Genomic DNA, 15835 nt, shown 5'->3' on the forward strand with positions numbered 1-15835 from the left:
ATAGATAGATATATAGATAGATAGAGAGATAGAGAGATAAATCTACATAGTTCAGGTACACAGCAACAAAATGCAGTTTCACACACTACCAGATGTGTACCATATTGCAATTGTGCAAACTGTGCAGATGAATATGCAAATATATGTACATGTAATTTATGTATGTAAGTATATATAGAAAAAATACAAAGACTATGGCAGTGTAAGAATGTGCACAAAGGAAATGTTTCAAAGGAGATGTCTCAAGGAACAATACTAAAGAAATGAAAAGTGGATCTATTTTAAAGTAATTAAAGTGCTGCTTTTATAGCAGTATAGATTTACTGTTTTTTTTTTCTGAATTTAACTCAGACATTATTGTCAAAATAGCTGCCAACAAAAGTGAGTACACCCTAAGCCATTGCAGCTGTACATCAATTAAACCATCCAAAGCCACATGTCCTTTTCATCATGTTCATGTTTTGTCTGCTTGACAGGACCACACAAATGTGTGTACCTTGTATTAGAGCAGTAAAGAATTTGGTGCTTATTCTCTCATACTGACCACTGGATGTTCAACATGACACCTCATAGAAAATAACTCTGAGGATTTGAGAATTTTAATTGTTGCCCTCCACAAAGATGGCCCAGGCTATAAGAAGATCTGTAACACCATGAAACTGAGTTACAGTACAGTGGCCAGGGTCATACAGAGGTTTTCCAAGATGGTTCCACTCGGAACTCGCAAGAGTAAAGCATCATGGTCTTGGGTTGCATGAGTGCTGCTGTTACTGGGGAGCATTGAGGGAAACATGGATTCATGAAACATGTGCTGGGACATTCCGAAGCAGAACATCATGCCCTCCCTTCAGAAACTGGGCCGAACGGCAGTTTTTCCAACATAATAACGACAAGTAAGACAGTGTTAGATAACAGTGGTGCTCACACAAAATATTGACACTTTGAAGACAGTTTTGACATGTTCAATTAGGGTGTACTCACTTTTGTTGGCCGCTATTTAGACAATAATGTCTGTATGTTGAGTGATTTTCAGGGGACAGAAAATCTGTAATGCTGTACCAGCTGCACATTAACTACTATAAAATATATCCAATTTTTTTATTTCTATACTATTGTCTTTTGAGAACATATAATAAAATGATTGCTGAATTGTGAGGGGTGTACTCACTTTTGTGTGATACTGTATACAAAAAAAAATCGCCCCTGCCCAGAGAACCTGAGTACTGATTATTTTCTTATAACAGCACATTTCATTTGTAGAAACATATTTCCTACATAACACAACAATTTGCCAATGCTAACCATCTTTCTGTATTTAAAAAGACAGGCCATTTGTTTTTCTCTATTAATAATTACATATAATGTCCACAGAACAAGTTCTCATTGCCAATTTCTGACCTGTCTCCATTCTGAAAAAAACCTTGTAATGCTACAGAGGCCACAAAGTCCTTTCAAAGTGTCAAAACAAGTAATGAATCCGTGGATGACAATGAGCCAAAGTGGCATAATTTATTTAGCTGAATTTCCTAATTATTTACAGGATTACATTTGCATCCAAGGGTTATGTTTTAGGACAAGCCATGTTACATGTCCTATCGATTCCTACGTAAAACAGAATAGAACCCAGCTTGCTTGTTTGAATTCAACAAACAGTGTCTCTGTACACAAACTACAAGGCTTATAAAAGCAGAAAAATAAGCGTCTATTGCTGGGCAGGTGTCTGGCTTTGTCAGCATGTATGTCTGGGTTAAAACCAGAACTGAACTTCAGTACAGCAAAAAATCCATGCTAGTTATGAGTATTATTATTATTATTAATAAAAAAATTCCTTGATAATATAAGCCTAATAAAATGATCTAATATAAGTGACAAAACGATTGATATTTTTCGTTGTGTACAGATCACTGGATGCAGTGTAGCATACTGTTCTGTTTTACAGTGTCTTTAGGGATTAATATTGTATTATTGCTTCAGTGACCTCACTGGGAAAGTAACAAAGTCACTGGGCATCACAGTAAAAATAAAATGACAACATGATTTGAATGGTTTTCTTAGAATTTTAATAAATAAATGAAAAACAATTCATAGGGAATATGTAGCTAATCTGTAGTTCGTGTGAGCCAGAATAAGATCTCTTGGATTAGTTTAAGAGTAACCTTTACACAAGAAACTTTGTGCATAATAATTTGTCTGCACAAAACAGGCCTCATTTGTCTTATCCTTGCCATCAGAAATGCATTAGCATAATGTAATATACGAGAACGTAGCTGGGGTATGACAGGAAGAAGCTGTGTCATATTGTTCACTATACAGATCGAGTAACGTATTCACAATGGAAAATGTGTTTGTAGTATATAATTATATTTAATAATAATAATGATTATTATTATGATAGGTATGACCCTGTACACTGAGGAATTGGTGGAACCGCCAGATGCCTGGTTAAAATGTAGCTGAAATTTAGAGCAATTCTTCACCAAGGCAAATAGTTTAAGTGGTAATGTGGCCATTTAACAAAATGGTTCAGTCAAAACGTTAAAATGGCAAGCAAACAAAATTGATTTTCAGAATCCAGGGTTGTGATAAAGAGAAAGGCTTTGGCTTGTCATAGACCATGTAACATGGAAACCTCTCAAAGCCCAGATTGTCTATTCTTCTGGGACATTCATTAATAAGTAACAAATCTCCATTCAGAAGCTTCCCAGTATAGAGACAAAAGTACATTGTGCTCGCTTATGCTTCAAAAATGTGGATTGCAACATTTAAAATGGCTATTATTAATGTACTCAATGTATCACACAGAGATACATTATAATATAGAAGATAAAAATATAAAAAGACAAAAAGGAAGCTCTTTTGGCATTATATAATGACATGACATACTGCAGTGTACTTTCCATTTAGCACAACACGCTATGTACTTAAATTCACGCTTTTAGTACAGACGGGTGACAAATGGAAAATATGGTGGCCAAACATGTGGGTCATTTGAATCAATCCATCAACTTATGAAATTATTCAAGTCAACAATGCAGATTGTTTTACAGTCATTATCTATGACATTATTATTTGTAAATTAATAATGGGCCTACCCCAGATTCTCAACATAATCACATGTCAGTCATATGATTACCAGATGCTTTAAAACATAATCATATTATGTCATAGAAGATTTAGCCGTATCATCAAATCTACAATTGTCACCTTAGAAATCTAAATTAAACTTTATTCTAGCAACCTGTCTTGATGTAAAATTTTAAATGTATTGCTTTAAATAAAGAAAGTTTATGTAAAAAAGGTTTAAACTCATTAAAAACAGTCAGAGGCAATCAACTCTCTATAATATGGCAAAAATGTAAATAAGGTTTATTCATTAAAAAGTATTTTGTATTTAAATGCTGTTGATAGTGGGGTCCTAAAATGAATACCTAATATAAATAACATTTTATTAAGGTTTTATTTATAACAAACTTATTGGGGTATTATTGAGTAATTATTTCTAAAAAGCTTGACAAAAATGAATTCAAATTTTCCCCAAATAGTAGAAGTTGGCTTATGCAAATTTAATACAGTACCTGCCCTTCTGTATACTCATTAATGCAAAGTGAAAAATAACCCTAATGCTTGGTAAACTAACCTGCATATTTCTTATGGATCTTTAAATGTTTTTACACACACACACACACACACACACACACACACACACACACACACACACACACACAAATCATCTCTTTAGAATGTAATACTAACAGTTTATTGTCTTGGTTTCAGGAACATGGAGTTTGGTGAATGTGTAAAAAATGCCAGTGGAACAACTCTGATGGTGTGATGGACAAGAAACTAAGATGGACAATGGACTTTATTTGCATTTCTCACTGATTTTGTATCTCTTCTCTTATTTCTGTACCCGCAATCCTTAACCTTTTAATGCTTTGACGTAAGAAAAAAAAAAATACCTCATACAGAATGACTGCGGCAAGTTTACCAGATGCTCTCACGTAACTCCTATTCTATGCCAACGTCTCTTTCCTTTGAATTTTACGGCGGCCCTTCTCTTGTTTCCTGGTTGGCGCTTGTCATGCTGGCACGAGCCACTTTCTTCCTCCTTGTCCTCCTGCACATTCTGGTGCAGGTTCAAGGCCAGTACGAGTTGTGCAAATCACTCCTTAAAACGGATGAGGGCTCAGTGTGGGAGCAGCATGCGTGCCAACCCAAAAACCAGTCAATGAAGGAGTATATGCGCATACGTGTGGAACCACCGGGCATCACGTGTGGCAACCCACCTGAGAGATTCTGCACACTGGTGAGTTAGCAACAATTACAATCACGTTTTTACTGTTAAAAAGATAAAGTTTCAAATAATATGATGGGAATCTTAGTCCGAGGCTATAATCCTGATATGGTGCAGCATTTTAATTCTTTTAGAGTTTTCTTTCAGATTTTAGTTTTTTTTTTCCCTGAAATTTGGGTCACATAGTAATACCATCACTATATGAATAATTTAACAACTGAGTGTAGCTGTTGTATTGACAGCTCTTTGCTAGATGTCATTATAGAAATATCGGCTATATGTGTGCAGGAATAAGAAGTGTGCATTAAGGAAATGAAACTTCTTATAGACCTCTGGGCATCCCTAGGAATCATACAAACTAGCCTGCTAACTCTATCTAATTAGCTACTTTAGCTACTGCAGATAAAACTACCACATCTGGTGAACTATGTAGTTTGTTATTACATTTATTTTACAACCCTAAACCTGTTTGGCACAAGGCAGTGGCACACAAACCTTTTCCTATAAAGGCCCAATAAACCAAACATGATTAAGTGGCATTGGATGTAAATAAATGCTGCATTTTGCCAAACATTATATCAAAATTAGAACTGATTTGTTTCTTTTCATTCTTTAATATAAAAAAAAATTATATATAAATAAATAGAAACCATGACTCTGTAATGCGCTTAACTGATGCAGCTTTAATTGAAATAGTAGTTTAGTAAAAAATTATAGAACATAAAGGAACAATCCAATGTATTCATTATAACATTGTGGCCAGTGAAGTGAATAACACTGATTATCTCTTTATCGCCTGTTATTGTGTGGGATATATAAGGCACCAAGTAAACATTTTGTCCTCATAGGGCAAGCATAAGAATTTGAGCAAATTTTACAAGGACTAGATGACTGGGTAAGGGCATCAATAAAACTGCAGCTTTTGTTGGGTGTTCCCAGTTTGCAGTGGTCAGTATCTATCAAAAGGTGGTCCAAGGATGAAACAGTGGTAAAACGGCGACAGGGTCATGGACGGCCAAGTCTCACTCTTACATGTAGGGAGCGATGGCTGGCCCATGTAGACTCATCCAACAGATAAGCTATTCAGCTCAAATTGCTATAGAAGTTAATGCTGTTAATACTTGATGGGTCAGAACTGTTTTGGCAGCAAAAAGGGGAGTACCACAATGTTAGGCAGGTGGTCATAATGTTATGCCTGATTGGTGGCCATGAAGTTATGCCTGGTCGGTGTATATAGCATGGTGGTCCAAACCAAAAGTCACCACAGGCGAGTTTTGGCCTTTTATCTTTTATATAATGTACCAACAAAATACACCACCATCTTTTATTATAGCTTATTCAGTTATCATGAATTCTCCAGCTAAAACAGTTTGACTACTAGGATATGGTGTAAATCCCACCTAAATCCGATTGCCTTTTATATAATACACAGTGGAAACAGCCTTCTATTGTGCCTAAAGCTGGAAATGACAAGGTTTGACATTGACAAATGTGAGCTGGTATAAAACATACGCTTTAAATTTAACCGCCTTTTCTGACCCAACATCTCTGATTAAGGACTGAAAAGAAATCATGTTAACTTTTTGTATGTTGAATGACACATCTTTCGGACTATCCAGTCCTCTTCAGGAGCTGCTTTGTCATGGTCAGGGTTGAGGAGGATCTAGCTGATAATACACTTTATTGCAAAGCACCATGCGCATGGATACACATTTGCACACACCTAAGAGTCTAGCCTAGCAATTCCACAAACCAGAATATTTTTTGGGTGATGAAATACAAACAGTAACTAAAGCTCAGGACCCATTGATTATCCTACAAAAGTGTATAAGTGGTCCTCATCCGTCAAGAAGTCCAACCTGGGTCGTGTTTCTGATCACTGTTCTGTTCCAAAGCCATGCAGGGTAGAAGGTAAATCATAAAAGAGCATACCTGATGACAAATCCATCAAAATTTTACTTTACAATCCCTGAGAATGAAAGATCTGAAGATTACCCAGCACATCATAACTGAAGTTTTTCAAACACATGGAACAGAGAATTGGTCCCAGGCAACTTATAATGTTGTTCAGTTCATATTAGGTTTTAGTAAAGCATGGTAATAAATCCTTAACAGCCAGAGAATAATGTGTTGCTGCATTAGTGGTATATTAAAGTTTATAAAAGCAATTTAAGACCTGAGGAAGCCTACAGGAGGAAATGTTTTTGTTATATTTTCCCTCACAAGGAAGCATTTCACCAGCTTGCATGCCATTTTTAAATATTATGAAACATAAAAAAAAAGTTTTTTCATTCTTTACTGCAGACAATGACTGGCAAAAAAAAAAAATTATAATATATAATAATATGGCTGAGATCAGCTGAGAGGAACACACTGAGGTGTTGTTTACACACACGGTTTCTTGGCAAAGTGAAAGAGCTCAAAGAAAAACAGAGATTTGGGAGGATATCAGAATTTAGCGCACCATGGGAGAGATGTTGACATTTGAAGGACAACAGAGAATCCAGGGATTATAGTGTTTTGGATTATTTTCATAGTGACATAATTAGAAAAGGCATTAAGTAAGAGGAAAATCCTCACATTATATATAACACAAATAATATATATGAGTGATATAAGAAATACAAAGTTTTGACAAATGGTAAGTAATTCAATGTTGGCCTATGTTCATTACTTAAGATATCTATCTGGATTGTTGAAGTATAAAAGATAAGGTAAGTTTTATAAGCATGTTATAAAATTTTTATTTTGTCCTTAATGACAAAGGTACAGAAAAAACCCTTAAGGAACGAATTGTTCATAATTCTGAGCCGCCACAGACAACCTTGAGTGAATTCTCAATTTTCAAGACTACACACACAACACAAACTTTTACATTTACGTGTTGTGTATTGATGGCAAACCTGCTAATGGAGGTCTAAAATGTTGCTTGGATCTCACTATGCTCTGAAATATTGATGTCTCCTAAATAGTGGATGCCCAGCTGAGATGGACAAGCATGTCAGAGTCAGCACTTCTTCCACAAAGTCGCCTTTCACTCCTTCCCTCTGTCTATCCATTCATCCCTTTTTGCTTTGGTTTATTCCTCAGAAAAAAGTCTTGAGGACCAGGGTAGGACAGACAGAAATGTCACAGTAAACCATCAATTATATCCCTCTATTGCTCCATGCCTTTTAACTCAAAGAAAAAAAAAAGTTCTGCTAACTCATACAAGACAGCCATCCTGCACATGAAAACTGGCAATTAAAACTGAGACGCGATCCATGAAAAAGTCATATGACAAGAATGTCAATGGGCTTTGCCATCTTGTCGTCCCTTAATCATCCCTTCATAAAATCAACACAGTAAAAAGTAGAGACAAAATCAGATCAGAGTCATGGCCCAGTGCCGGCCCGAACTTAATACTTTTTATCTGTCCCACATCCTGTACCTCCATGGACTGCCAACAACAAACCCAAATAAAAGTGGCTGCCAGAAGACAAACTCAGGTGGGAGTCTCAATAGTCTGCTTACATAGGGGTTATTAAGACTCTCTCTCTCTCTCTCTCTCTCTCTCTCTCTCTCTCTCTCTCTCTCTCTCTATCTATCTATCTATCCATCCATCCATCCATCCATCCATTTATCCATATAACATTTTGCCCTAATTCCCCAATGTATGGAGACTTTTGGGGCACCCTGTATTTGGACACTTTTGCCTAAATATTAAATGTCACACAAAAATTATATATGGTGTGTTGCAATGTTTGGCCCAGATTACAAACACTGTGAAAACCTCAACTGTGAGTGATAAACAGTTGGACCAATCTTGATCCACAATATCAATGACATTACCATAACTGACCATAATTAAATTTAGAAATAAAATTTTTTGAATCCCATCTTGTCCAATTCTTTAGAATTATCTGCCAATAATAAATAGAAAAATAAATAAATAAATAAATAAATAAAAACATTTTGGATTGTAATGTATATTTAACAGTGCATATAATTTAAAATATGGTACACAGTGATAATCTACTGCTCTATTACCATGTACATAAGGGTATCAAAAGGTTCCAAGACTAACTACTTTATTTAGCTACATGTACACACTATCACCTTCAAAATAGTGCCCTTGAACTGCAATACAGCACTTTCAGCGTTCCTGCCACTTCTGGAATATGTTCTGGAAGGCTTCTTTTCAAAGCGTGTCAAGCGCCTTCTGTGATTTGCAATTTCTGGATCTTCCTCTTCAGGAAGAAGGCGAAGTCTACATTGAATTAATCTGGTCAGTAGTGTCGGTGCGTAAGTGAGATCAAACTCACATAAGAAACTCACATATGAGGAGAGCTCGGTGTCAGAGGGCACACATGGTCAAAATAGCACCAGTTGCTCAGCTCACAGGACACAGGACATCTTTTGGCAGACAGACGTATGAAGGTCGGTGCTCCCTGTGACTGCGCGTGCAGGATTGTGCTGTCATCTCTTTGGGTGTTACAAAAGTAGTCTCAAAACCTTTTGATGCTACCTCGTATAATACACCATATAACCTATAATTTTGAATTAAAGTCAGACATTGTGTATTGTTAACTGACATTAACATTCTATGCATTCAGGGTTATTTACACTGTTAAAAAAATGGAAAAGTATGCACAGCAACCAGAGTGAGAAAAAAGAGCACGCCAATCACAGTGCTTCATTCAGAAGTTGTCTGCAGCGCTGCACAGGACTCGCTTTAGAAGAATTTTTTTCAAAAAAATGTGAATTTGGATGTAAGGGAACGAGAACCATGTTTAGTACTTACCGTATAGACGTGCCCTGCTGTAGTCAGTGTTGCTGCTGTTGTTCTTGATCTTGGGAAATCTTGGGATCCGAATAAATAAGTATGACTGTATTTGATTGTAAGCCATAGTTAATTTAATACAAACATTTTTTGCTCCTGTTATATTTATAGCGATGTCACAGCTTGCAGACGGTCGCTACACAAAAGCTGCTCATGCCGCTTTAGCTCCACCCATTTCTTTAAGAAATATAATCAAACTAACTCAAACTAAACTCTTCGGAGATATAAAGGATGCAATACTACTTTATAACTGCTCAAGATTAACACGAGATTAGCCGAACTGTGTGTGTTAAATACAGTTTCATATTTCATGTGTTGTCAGCAGACAGTTCAGTTGCATTTGATTCAAATGACTATTACAGTTTAACAGTGGTGGACAGCAGGGATTAAATGTAATTTAACTTATTTTTTCTCATATGTGCACTTTACCTAAGTATTTCCATAGTCTTTTAATTTACCTTCACTACATTTCAAAGTCAAATTTTATACTTTTTACTCAACTACGTTTTGCGAAACCAGTCGTTCCTTTTTATTTATGAGTGAATAAAAACGTAACTGGTCAAATACGCAGCGAACCACTAATCAGGGTAGAGGGCGCACTCTGTTTTGAACTTGTTTTGATTGGCCCTTGGTGGTATCTATTTAACAGCAACATACAGTTCAGCATCAGATCAAAAGCAAGCAGAACATTTTGAGAGCAATAAATAATGGACTCTAACTTGCCACAACACCTGTGGCCTTATTTGTGAATTTTTTTTTTTTTGGGCTCATGATAATTGTAATAGATATTATCCAATTAAGAGTAACACAGACTTTTCACATAAATTGAGTTAGATTGTTGTGAGAGTCTTGTGACACATGATAATAGGAACATTATATGTATAATAAATCATAATACCTTGAATTCTTAAGTACATCTGAAGGCAAATCATTTTGTGCTTTTACTCAAGTAAAACTTTAAAGGGAGCACTTTTACTTTTACTGGAGTAATATTTTACCAAGTGCATCTCTACTTTATTCAACTACATGGTTTGTGTACTTCGTCCACCACTGCAGTTTAATAAAGCCAGTCACGCTTTTGTTAACACCACTTACTTACTGTGTTTATTACTGGTCATAAGACAAAGCGTAACCAATAAGAAAGCAGCCGTGAGAACCTTAAGGAAATCTACAATTTTAAATATTGGGTAATTAGCAGATCTCTGAATACTGTAAAAATTTTTTAAATAATTATACATCTTTAGAAAACTGCTATATCCTGATAAGGGCCATTTCACATCCAGAGACAAATCCTGGTACACCCTGAATGGGGTGGTGGACCATCCCAGAGCACCATGCATGCACACACACATTAATGCAGTTTATCATAGTCAATCCAGTCCACCTCCTGGCATGTTTTTAGGAGATGGGAGGAAACCCAAAGGTAACCCGAAGGGACACCACAGTACCAGACAGTAATCCGAGTTTAGAACAGAGCCCTGGAGCTGCAAGGCAGCAATGTGAGCCTTTACAAAATAATTTTTAAATGATTTTCTTATGTGTAAATGTATAGTTGCTATATAAAGAAAACATCTTGCATTTCTGAAATCCATCTGTCATGTTCTGTACAAGTTCCACCGTGAACATGAGTTAAACATATTGCTGCACTAATTCCTGTAGCGCTCCAACATATGTGCGCTATATGAGTCCATTTCCCTTTTCAGATTCCTGCTTGGCTCCGAAAGGTGTGACATAACTAAAGGGAAACCTGCAATGCAGTAATTAGCAATTACTTTTGCAATTACATTTATTTTACCCAACTTTTGATGTGCTATTTTGTGTTAGTGTACAGAGTAAACAGTGTGTACCTGAATTCGCCTGCACACTTGCATGCGAGGGCGAGGTCAGGTGTACTAATGATGGAAAATCACTAGCTAAGCGGAAAATAGAAATACACACGGATGCAATGGAAGATGTGTGAATTGTGTGCACATGCAGTGCAATGGAGACGTGTGTGTGTGTGTGTGTGTGTGTGTGTGTGTGTGTGTGCGCGCACTGGTGCATTTGCTCCACCACAGAGCTGCTTGTTTTAGAGGCCCAAATGAGCCAGTGCTAAAAATAGCTGAGAGAGAAAGACAGCAAGAGAGAGAGAGAGAGAAAGAGACAGAGAGAGAGAGAGAGAGAGAGAGAGAGAGAGAGAGAGAGAGAGAGAATCAGCTGAGGAGACAGGAAGAAGAAAAGAGGAAAGAAAAAACAGCAAAGTGTGAGGAAGTAACCTATGGTTAAACATGGGGAGGAAAGGTGAAAGCTAAAGGGAGTGGGAAGGTGAGAAGGTCTGGATTTATTTCAAAGGGAGAGGCCAAGCATGTTGATTTCATAGCCAATGCATTAGCCAGTAACTGGTTACATCATATACTGGAAACGTCAAATGTTACTACTTGTTTCAGTTTTTATGGCAGTTATGTAATGTGCTTAAATTGATAATCAGCGGTTCAGACTAAATTTCATGTGCTTTCCCCGTAGCTGCTGATGACATGTTACAGATGTTGACATGGGATGAAAAATAAAAAACCAGATTAAGTTATAATAATAATTAACCTTTATTCGTCCCACAGTGGGGAAATTTCTAGTTTTTTCGCATATCCCAACTCATCTGGAAGCTGGGGTCAGAGCGCAGGGTCAGCCATGGTACCGCTGACCTTGTGATCAGTAACCCAGAGCCTTAACCACTGGACTACCACTGCCCCCTGTTAAACATGCACATGATGTACACACCCTGGGGTCCAAATTAGAAAGGTTTCTACTTTTGAACAATCTAAAACAACGTAGGGAAATGTACAATATTGTGAAAATCTTTTCGTTCAAGATTCAGTTTTATATGCAGTTTTAGCATTTAAACTATCATTAGCATGTTGTGCTATTAGCCGGGTTAGGTAGCGTAGGTTTTCCTTGAGTCTTACTGTATCTCTTCCAAGCATAAATTATATATATATATATATATATATATATATATATATATATATATATATATCCCCAATAATACAATTGATTAAACATTGACCGTTGAATTTAACACAAATATTTGTGGTCCATTCCATTTCAAGTGCATGTTTCCATTGTATTTGGATCTACCAAATACAAAAATAAAATAAATATTAATTTTGGAAAAAAATACTTCCTATTTATAGGCTCAGATTATTATTTGTGGTTTGTGAAGAATCCAAATTATAGTAATACTGCACTGGGCATCTACATCACAAATGATGAAGAGAATGATCAGGCTTGGCAGGACGCCACCCTTGAACACCCGGTCCTACCAGGTGTAGCCATGTTTAGCCGAGTAGGTGGAGGCACTGGCCAGGATCCTTGTTGTCTGGCCTTATGCCCTCTTTATAGACTGTGTCATCATTTTCCCAGTAGGGAGAAACATCTGTGTCCATTGGCATTCTTGCCCAAAGATGTAGACATGGAGATGAAATCACTTACCTCTAAAACAAAAAAGTATGCCCTCCAGGACATAGATAACGTGTCCTTTATCTATACACATGCCTGTGTATGTCTGTGTGGACACCATTCCGAAGAAGCCACATGGATAAACAGTAATGAACTTCTTTAGACACATAATATTGCAAATGTAGATATAGCAAGACAAATTATACTTTACCATTAAACTTATGTAAGTTATTTGACATCCTAACAACAATCCCAATTAAGCATAGTGAGTTATAAAGCTTAGTAGGTTTTCCAGTACAGCATGTATAACAGTTTACTAAAGCAGTATGCATAAAACTCCACTCCAAAGTCAAAGTATTATTAAAGCTGGACTTGTACAAACCGAATTCTAAAAATTCATTAAAGTTAAGATGCAGATGGTTTAGCATTGGTTCAGTTTTCTAATTACATTTGATTACATCTGATTTTAATAATGGGAAATAGTTAATGTATGAAAAGAATGTACAGAAATGTACAGCAGGAACTCAAAAAAATACATCTTGTCCAGTATGAAAAAGATCATGTAATACTCATTTAACCCTTAAAGTGCATTTGGCTCAGCCGCGGAAAGTGAAAGCAAACTTCGATTGATTTTAGACAGGAGAATAATTCATGTGGTGAATGACTTACTTGATTTAAAACTAGAAATCGCATAACTATTGTTACACAACCAAAAAGTGAAATGTGACTTTGAACAACATGTTTTTATGAACATTATCCCAAAATGACTTTAGTATACACTCTCTCAGGTATTGAGAAGTAGACTAATAAAGTGCTATAAATAATAAAGAAAATGAACAGAAACAGTTCTATCAAATAGAATATAATGAACACAAGTTAAACTGGACTAAACCTTCTAAACATATAATTTAGTTTCTAGAAAGTTTTCAAAAAATGTTTTCAAATGTGTGATTTCTCTTTTTTTCATTAAAACCAATTTAACAATTTTACTTACTTACTTATTGGGAACTCTCACTAATTTGCTTTTACTGTTACCATTTTAAACCACTGTGTATGTGGCAAGTTGTGAATCACCTCAGAACAGAATATGGATATGCATAAAATATAGCCTTGAGCAGTTGCAGAATTTAAAAGCTGTTGGTCCAAATACACTGAGCTGGGATATAAAATAATAATGGGAGTGTTGTGAACTGGCTCACTGTACCTCTGCTGTCAAGCATCTTAAACTGTTTACAGAGGTGCAGCAACACCGAAAGCTAGAGAGGGAATCATTAAAATTTAGAGGTACTGGAAGACATGTTCAACATAGCAGATCTGTTTTGAAGTATCTAATGACTGGTTTCATATCAGCTTGTGGTATAATTTTGGATCAAAGTACATAAAATAGGTAAAACACAAAAACACAGCATATTATTTGGATACGCTCTAAAAGAATAAAAATTAGTGTAACTAAACGTGTTCACTACAGCTTTAGATTCCTGTTTCTGACTGCATATGATGCTGGTGAAGCCCATCTGCCCCAAAGGTTGGCATATCATGCATTCTGAGATGTTTTTCTGCTTACTGTAGTTGTGAAGAGTGGTAATTTGAGGAACTGCTCCTCTGACTACTCTAATCAACAAATCGGTTTGACATGGAACTGCTGCTCTTTGTTATTATTATTTTTTTTTAGTGTTTTGTGTGGGGGAAAAAAAATCTTGGTGGTAAAAAACAGGTATTCCCAAACCAGCCACTATCTTGACCACACCTTGGTTAAAGTCAGTAAAATCAGATCTTTTCTCCATTCTGATGCTTGATGCCATTAACTGAATCTTGGTAAGGGTCAGTAACGACATTTTCAGTGTCCTGTTTTTAGCCATTCTTATTCTTAAAGCTCTTCTTGTCTTCTGAATGTACAATTTCAAGACAAAACCACATTCTTTGCAGCAGAGGTGATAAAATCTTTAATTTGAACCCCCCTCAAAGAATGATTGAACGTTTTATACTTATAAATGAAGTTGCACAGCGTACAACAGCAGGTGTTGCCAGTTAATCAGATTTGAACTCTTTAAATGAGAGAAGTAAGGACAAATCCTGACTGAGAAAGTGTCCAATTGACTTTCCACATTTTAAGGTAAAGGAGGTTGGGAGTTTACTGGTTCAGCACACATCTTAAATCATACGTTATCATTTCAGCTAACAGGGTTTTTATAAAAAAATTAAAACATAAATAAAACATTCACTATCATTAAATCTTGACTCATATCTGGTATGTGCTTTTAGATTCACATTGTGAAGCCAATGCTTTTCTACCTGAAGCACTCTCAGGTCTGCCTCTGCATTACTTTGAAAGACAGGAATCAATTCATTTTGTTAGAACTTGTTTACTAAATATATTTACTGAGAATTTCCCCAGTCCACCTACTTTTGTACACCTTGAAGCATTTACTTAACATTTATTTTATCACTAAAAATGATTCCATATCGCATTTACTGTCAATAAAACCACTATTAACCAATATAACCATTTAATGTCAGTAAAATGCAAGAGGTTCTGTGTGAAAAATATTAAGCCTTTTATATGATCAAAAGTAATACATGATAAGCAAATATGTGATGGCACCTTTTTAGGCCTACGCAGGACTCACAGCTAAGAAGAAAATGGTGATTTTGTCGAAATAATAAAATAGATTTATCCCTTTAAAATTTAGTTTGACTTGAGTTATCTTAACGAGATGACTGCAATGCTTCTTTTTACAGAAAAGTAAACACTTTTTCTATGCCCACATATGACGTATGATTGAATAATGAAATAGAAGAAGCGGATATCAGAATTCTAACGCAAAGTCGCTAATGTAGTTAATTGTAGTAATCATTCAATGTAGTTTGATGTTGGGTTTGCAGGCTTGCTTATCCTTTGGTTTTGCTTCAAAAGCAAAAGATTTTGATTCATTCATTCATTTTCAGTAACTGCTTTATCTTGCTCATAGTTGTAGGATTGAATTCTGGAAAAGCTAAACAAAAGGCAGAAATAGACCCTGGATAAGACTCCAGTCCATTACTGAACATCACACACATGTTAATACATAGAGGCAGTTTAGAGAATTGAGTATGTGAAACAGTAACTGGAGCTCAGGATCGAAACAGGCATGCTTGAGCTGTGGGTTGTGATACTATTCAAATAACCCTTGAGAAATCTTCTACTCAGAATATAGATGCCCATAAAATGGTCTTTCTTTGCAATCTATAAGCCGTTTTCTCTGTTTTTCGTGTCTTCTTTCACTTACAGTAAACTCAGCTCTTGTGAG

General features: G+C 36.0%; 1 protein-coding gene across 1 annotated transcript in view; it reads left to right on the top strand.

Moving 5' to 3' along the window:
* ntng2b (netrin g2b) overlaps positions 1–15835 on the top strand; it is a 73598-nt gene that overhangs the window by 2988 nt on the left and 54775 nt on the right. Inside the window, 1 exon segment of the mRNA XM_046868104.1 lies at positions 3775–4306. Within this exon segment, the coding sequence (XP_046724060.1) occupies positions 3992–4306 (315 nt within the window). The 5' untranslated portion in view covers positions 3775–3991.

Source organism: Silurus meridionalis, chromosome 15, assembly GCF_014805685.1.
Source record: "Silurus meridionalis isolate SWU-2019-XX chromosome 15, ASM1480568v1, whole genome shotgun sequence".
NCBI lineage: Eukaryota > Metazoa > Chordata > Actinopteri > Siluriformes > Siluridae > Silurus > Silurus meridionalis.